Raw genomic sequence first — 7,483 nt, 5'->3', positions numbered from 1 at the left:
GGAGGGGTCAGTCGGGGGAGGGGGGTTGGTCAGTCTGGGGAGGTTACTCTGGGGGGGTGTTGGGTCAGTATGGAGGGGGGGTGGGAGGTTTGATCAGTCTGGGGAGGTTACTCCGGGAGGGGGGGGGGTTATTCTGGGGAGGGGTGGTTAGTCAGTCTGGCGGGTGGTGGTGGGGGTCAGTCTGTGAGCCCGGACTCTATTGACCTGCCCCTGGGCCCAGTTGTACCGGTGGTTACCCTTTGACCTTGTGTGTTACCAGGTGACCCAATCCCTGGGCTGGCGGTGCGGAGGCGGCTCTACTTCAACTTGTCGGTGCTGGAAGATGTGGAGGAGCTGACCCTGCCCCAGCTGGAGCTCACCCTCCTCGGGGACCCCTACCCACGCCCCGGGGCAGCAGCAACCTGCACCCTGTCCATCCGGACCCTGGGAGAGCCCCCCAGCTCCGGCCAGCAACTCGTCGCCTCGCAATCCTTCCAGTCTCTGCACGGCTCCCTCTACTTCAACCTGACCCACATCTCCAGGTCCTGGCGGCGCCGGCCCGGCAACCCCGGGGCAGTGCTGGAGGTGGGCAGCGCCTCGATGGAGAGTGACCAGGCGCCCAGCCCAGCCTGCGCCCGGCTCGCCCGCTATCTGCACGTCTCCCTGTTGGTGGTGACCCTGAATCGGGAGAAATGCAAAGCCTCCAGGAGGAAGAGAAGCTCCTTCCAGCTGCCGCCGGCCTTCAGTCGCGTCTGCAAACGTAGGAGGCTCCACATCCAGTTCAAGGACGTGGGCTGGCAGCACTGGATCATCGCCCCCCAGGGCTACATGGCTAACTATTGCCACGGAGAGTGTCCGTACCCGCTGAGCGAGAGCCTGAACGGCACCAACCACGCCATTCTGCAAACCCTGGTGCACGCCACCGAGCCGGGCCACACCCCGCAGCCCATCAAACTCTCGCCCATTTCCATGCTCTATTACGATAACAATGACAATGTGGTTTTGCGACATTACGATGACATGGTGGTGGATGAGTGTGGGTGTCGATAAGATCTCTCCCCAGATGAAGTTGCTTTTAGTTCGGTGACTTTTCTCCCCCTTTTAGCAATGTTTAAATGTTATTTTTCCCCACAGACAATATGTCCACCTCCTATGCTTTTGTTTTGGCGTGCAGAATGTAAACCTGAATTTAGTCTTTTTATCCTGACAGGGAGAGAGTGGAAACGTTCGCGTTCTCCAGCCGGCTTCACGGTGCAGTTTTGTTGGCTGAACCTCGTTCATTTGAACGATCACCTGTGGAGCAGATTAAGAATATCCTGCGTAATCCTGGCCCCTCAAACCTGTTCACTTGTGTTTCATTGGGTGTCTGAAAGGGTCGGACATTAAGTCGCTGGATGTGGAATTTGTTGTAAAGTTACAATTGTAATTGCAGATTCATTTTGACTTGGTTTGCAATAAATCTCAAAATAAACGTTTGCTGTCAAATTTCTTCTGTGTAATGCGTTGAACTGTTAACATACTTGCATTAGAGGCAGTTCAGAGAAGGTTCACTAGGTTAATTCCTGAGATGAAGGGGTCGTCTTATGAAGAAAAGTTGAGCAAGTTGGGCCTATACTCATTGGAGTTTGGAAGAATTAGGTGATTTTATTGAAACGTATAAGAATCTGAGGGGGGTTGACAAGATTGATGCAGAGAGGATGTTTCCTCTCCTCGGGAATCTAGAACTGGTCATAGTTTCAGAATAAGGGGCCACCCATTTAAAATGGAAATGAGGAGGAATTTCTTCTCTGAGTGAATCTTTGGAATTCTTTGCCCCAGAGAGCTGTGGAGGCTGGGTCATTGATTATATTTAAGGTAGAGATAGACAGATTTTTGAACGATAGGGGAGTCAAGAGATATGGGGAGCGGGCAGGAAAGTGGAGTTGAGGGCAATATCAGATCAGCCATGATATTGAATAGAGGAGCAGGCTCGAGGGGCCAAATGGCCTACTCCTGCTCCTATTTCTTATGTTCTTATAAATGGATAAAATCTGCCCATTGCATTTATAAATAACAGAACCAGGTGTTGTGTCTGGATTGCACCTCACCTCCTGCTACTTGTAGTCAGTTTAATCTGTGCGCCTTACATTATAGAGGAAGACCATTCAGCCCATCGTGCCTGTGCCAGCTCGTTAGTAGAGCTATCCAATTAGATCCACTTCCTGCTCTTTCCCCATAGACCTGCTGTTTCCACTTCAAGTATTTATCCAATTCCCATTTGAAATGTTATTGAATCTAGCATTTGTCTGAGGCTGAACCAAACTGTTTGCAACCTAGGTGACATATTTGACCCTGAAATGAGATTTCGACCACATATCCGCAATGTAACTAAGACCGTCTATTTCCACCTCCGTAACATTGCCTGTCTCTGCCCCTGCCTCAGCTCATCTGCTGCTGAAACCCTCATCCATGCCTTTGTTACCTCTAAGACTTGATGACTCTAATACACTCTTGGCTGGCCTCCCACATTCTACCCTACGTAAAGTTGAGGTCATCTAAAACTCAGCTGTCTGTGTCCTAACTCGCACCGTCACGTTCATCCATCACCCCTGTGCTCGCTGACCTACATCGACATCCAGTTAAGCAACACCTTGGTTTCAAAATTCTTATCCTTGTTTACAAATACCTCCATGGCTTCACCCCTCCCTATCTCTGCAATCTCCTTCAACCCCACAATCCCCTGACATAGCTTCGCTCCTCAAATTCTGCCCTCTTGAGCATCCCTCATTATAACTGCTCAACCATTGGTGGTCGTGCCTTCAGCTACCTGGGCCCCAAGCTCTGGAACTCTCTCCCTAAACCTCTCTGCCTCTCTTTCCTGCTTTAAGACGCTCCTTAAGACATGACCAAGCTTTTAGTCATCTGCCGTAATTTCTTCTTATGTGGCTCAGTGTCAAATTTATTTGTTTTGTCTTAAAACACTCCTGTTTTGCACCTTGAGACATTTTACCATGTTAAAGGTGCTATATAAATACAAGTTGTTGTTGTTGAATCTGCTTCCGCCACCTTTTCAGGCAGTGTTTTCCAGATCACAACAGGAGCAGAGATCATCATCATCATAGGCAGTCCCTCGGAATCGAGGAAGACTTGCTTCCAGTTCTGCAGTGAGTTCTTTGGTGGCTGAACAGTCCGATACAAGAGTCACAGTCCCTCTCACAGGTGGGACAGATAATCATTGAGGGAAGGGGTGGGTGGGACAGATTTGCTGCACGCTCTTTCTGCTGTCTGCACCTGATTTCTGCATGCTCTCAGTGTTGAGACTCGAGGAGCTCAGCACCCTCTCGGATACACTTCCTCCACTTAGGGCGGTCTTGGGCCAGGGACTCCCAGGTGTCGGTGGGAATGTCGCACTTTATCAGAGAGGCTTTGAGGGTGTCCCTTGTAACGTTTCCTCTGCCCACGTTTGTCATGAAGGAGCTCCGAGTAGAGCATTTGTTTTGGGAGTCTCATGTCTGGCATGCGAACTATGTGGCCTGCCCAGCGGAGCTGATTGAGTGTGGTCAGTGCTTCAATGCTGGGGATGTTAGCCTGGATGAGGACATTGATGTTGGTGCGCCTGTCCTCCCATGGGATTTGTAGAATCTTGTGGAGACATCATTGGTGATATTTCTCCAGCGACTTGAGGTGTCTGCTGTACATGGTCCATGTCTCTGAGCCATACAGGAGGGCAGGTATTACAACAGCCCTGTAGACCATGAGCTTGGTGGCAGTTTTGGGGGCCTGGTCTTCAAATATTCTTTTCCTCAGATGGCCGAAGGCTGCACTGGCACACTAGAGGCGGTGTTGGATCTCGTCATCGATGCCTGCTCTTGTTGATAGGAGTCTCCTGAGATATGGGAAGTGAACCACGGTGTCCAGAGCCACGCCGTGGATCTTGATGACTGGGAGGCAGTGCTGTGCAGTGAGGACAGGCTGATGGAGGACCTTTGTCTTACAGATGTTTAGCATAGGGCCCATGCTTTCGTACGCCTCAGTAAATGCGTCGACTATGTCCTGGAGTTCAGCCTCTGTATGTGCGCAGACGCAGGGATTGTCCGCGTACTTTAGCTCGACAACAGAGGTTGGGATGATCTTTGACCTGGCTTGGAGACAATGAAGGTTGAACAGGTTCCCACTGGTTCTGTAGTTTAGTTCCACTCCAGTGGGGAGCTTGTTGACTGTGAGGTGGAGCATAGCGACGAGAAAGATTGAGAAGAGGATTGGGATGATCTCGCAGCCCTGTTTGACCCCGGTCCGGACATGGATTGGGACTGTGATGGATCCATTGGTAAGGATCACCGCCTGCATGTCATTGTGGAGCAGGTGGAGGATGGTGATGAACTTTTGCGAGCATCCAAAACGGTGGAGGACGCTCCATAGACCCTCATGGTTGACAGTGTCAAAGGCCTTTTTAAGGTCGAAGAAGGCCATGTATAAGCAGAGAGACCTGGGCGTGTATGTACAAAAATCCTTGAAGATGGCAGAACAAATTGAAAAGGCTGTTAAAGCCTATGAGTTGTCTACCAGCCCCCCGGATTGTCAGGGGAAGTTCTGGAATTAAGGGATGTATTTTCTGTCACTGCTGTGAGCAACTCGGCCAAGAAGTACAGTGGTGGGGGGTGTTGACGGTTCATCGGCTGCTAGCTTCAGCTGCTGCTGCTGACCTAGGAGGGGTGCTTTCTCCACCCCCCACCCCATCCCCGCCCCCCACCACCGTACGCCCAGCACTCGAGGTCTGGCCATCTTCTGTCTCAGTCAGCTGTGGCTCAGTGGGTAGCACTCTCGCCTCTGAGTCAGAAGGTTGTGGGTTTAAATCCCACTCCAGGGACTTGAGTACAAAAATCTAGGCTGACACTCCAGTGCAGTACTGTGGGAACACTGAACTGTCGGAGGTGCTGTCTTTTGGATGAGATGTTAAACCAAGGCTCTGTCTGCCCTCTCAAGTGGACGTAAAATATCCCACGGCACTATTTTGAAGAAGAGCAGGGGAGTTATCCCTGGCGTCCTTACCAATATTTATCACTCAATCAACATAACAAAAAACCAATTATCTGGTCATTATCACATTGGGAGCTTGTTTGTGCATATATTGGCTGCCGCGTTTCCCACATTACAACAATGACTACATTTCAAAAGTACTTCATTGGGTAAAGCACTTTGGGACATCCGGTGCTCGTGAAAGGCGCTATATAAATGCAAGTCTTTCTTTCAGCTATTCCCTGTCCACCCCCTCCCCCACCGGCTACCTCAATAATCAGCCCTAAATTTCCTCGTAGCTTAGCCCCGTCACCATAACTTTACTGGAAAGATGGCTGACTGTAGTTACGCTGAAGTTACAGCGTGAAGCAGGGCCCTCTATGAATAAATTCCCAAACTGCAACTGGTGAGTTGAAATAATCAGGAAATTGTTCAGCGAGGGAAGAGAATTAAAGGAATCAGCCTGGTCTGTCGTCGCTCTGTTAATTTGGTACGATTACTAATGCTGTGACCTCCTGTAACTCACAATGTAGTCGGCAGTTACTTTAACGATACAGAGCTCTTTTGATATATATTAATGACCTTGGCTTGGGTATACAGAGCATCATTTCAAAACTTGGAAATTTATTCAACAATGAGGAGGATAGTAACAGACTTTAGGAGGACGTAGAAAGACTGGTGAACATAATAACATAAGAACATAAGAAATAGGAACATGAGTAGGCCATACGGCCCCTTGAGCCTGCTCCACCATTCAATAAGATCATGGCTGATCTGATCATGGACTGAGCTCCACTTCCATGCCCGCTCCCCATAACCCCTTATCCCCTTATCGATTAAGAAACTGTCTATTTCTGTTTTAAATTTATTCAAAATCCCAGCTTCCACAGCTCTCTGAGGCAGCAAATCCAACAGATTCACAACCCTCTGAGAGAAGAAATTTCTCCTCATCTCTGTTTTAAATGGGCGGCCCCTTATTCTAAGATCATGCCCTCTAGTTCTAGTCTCCCCCATCAGTGGAAACATCCTCTCTGCATCCACCCTGTCAAGCCCCCTCATAATCTCATACGTCTCGATAAGATCACCTCTCATTCTTCTGAATTCCAATGAGTAGAGGCCCAACCTACTCAACCTTTCCTCATAAGTTAACCCCTTCATACCAGAATCAACCTAGTGAACCTTCTCTGCACTGCCTCCAAAGCAAGTATATCCTTTTGTAGATATGGAAACCAAAACTGCACGCAGTATTCCAGGCGTGGCCTTACCAATACCTTATATAGCTGTAGCAAGACTTCCCTGCTTTTATACTCCATCCCCTTTGCAATAAAGGCCAAGATACCATTGGCCTTCCTGATCACTTGCTGTACCTGCACACTATCCTTTTATGTTTCATGCACAAGTGCCCAGGTACTGCTGTACTGCAGCACTTTGCAATCTTTCTCCATTTAAATAATAACTTGCTCTTTGATTCTTTGAAATGGGCAGACACGTGGCAGATGAACACTTAACACAGAGAAGTGTGAAGTGATACATTTGGTAGGAAGAATGAGGAGAGACAATATGAACTAAATGGTACAATTTTAAAGGGAGCACAGGAACAGAGGTCAGGAACATAAATCTTTGAAGGTGGCAGGACCAATTGAGAAGACTGTTAAAAATACATAAGGATCCTTAGCTTTATAAATAGAGACAGAAGGGCTTGGAAGCATAAAAGCAAGGAAGTTATGCTCAATATTTATAAAATACTGGTTAGGCCTCCGCTGGAGTATTGTGTCCAATTCTGGGCACCGCACTTTAGGAAGGATGTCAAGACCTTGGAGAAGGTGCAGAAGAGAATTACCAGGGATGAGGGATTTCAGTTATGTGGAGAGACTGGAGAAGCTGGGCTTGGTCTCCTTGGAGCAGAGAAGGTTAAGAGAAAATTCAATAGCGCTCTTTAGAATTATGAGGGTTTTTTGCAGAGTAAATGTGGAGAAACTGCTTCCCTGGTAACCAGAGGACACAGAATTAAGATAATTGGCAAGCAATCCAGTGGGGAAATGCTGAGTTTTTTTATGCAGCGAGTGTTTATGATCTAGAGCGCACTGAAAGGGTGGTGGAACCAGATTCAATAGGAACTTTCAAAAGGGCAGTGGATAAATACTTGAAAAGTAAAAATTGCAGAGTTATGGGGAAAGAACAAGGGAGTGGGACTAATTGGATAGTGCTCTCAAAGAGCCGGCACAGGCACGATGGGCAAAATGGCATCCTCCTGTCCTCTCAGGTAGAAGTAAAAGATCACACGGCACTATCTCTAAGAAGAACCAGGAGGTTCTACCTGGTGTTCTGGCCAATATTTATCCCTCAATTTTGAGGGATAAATACAGATTATCTGGTCATCATCATGTTGTTGTTTGTGGAACTTTGCTGTGCGCAGATTGTCTGCCAGGCTTCCTGCATTACAATAGAATGATAGCTGGACTCCAAGGATTCAAATACAAGAAGAGATTACGCAGACTAGGGTTATATT

The 7,483-nt window shown here is 48.2% G+C and overlaps 1 protein-coding gene across 1 annotated transcript; it reads left to right on the top strand.

Annotated features, from left to right (window-relative positions):
• Positions 1-288: 288 nt before the first annotated feature.
• Positions 289-1,029, top strand: LOC139275612 (derriere protein-like; the record flags this gene model as incomplete). Its single annotated transcript, XM_070892783.1, has 1 exon — positions 289-1,029. A coding segment is annotated over one exon (741 nt), but the record flags the coding sequence as incomplete, so codon positions are not given.
• Positions 1,030-7,483: the final 6,454 nt, after the last annotated feature.

Source organism: Pristiophorus japonicus, chromosome 11, assembly GCF_044704955.1.
Source record: "Pristiophorus japonicus isolate sPriJap1 chromosome 11, sPriJap1.hap1, whole genome shotgun sequence".
Classification (NCBI taxonomy): domain Eukaryota; kingdom Metazoa; phylum Chordata; class Chondrichthyes; family Pristiophoridae; genus Pristiophorus; species Pristiophorus japonicus.
Note: the sequence above shows the minus strand (reverse complement) of the source record. Positions and strands in the feature narration are given on the sequence as shown.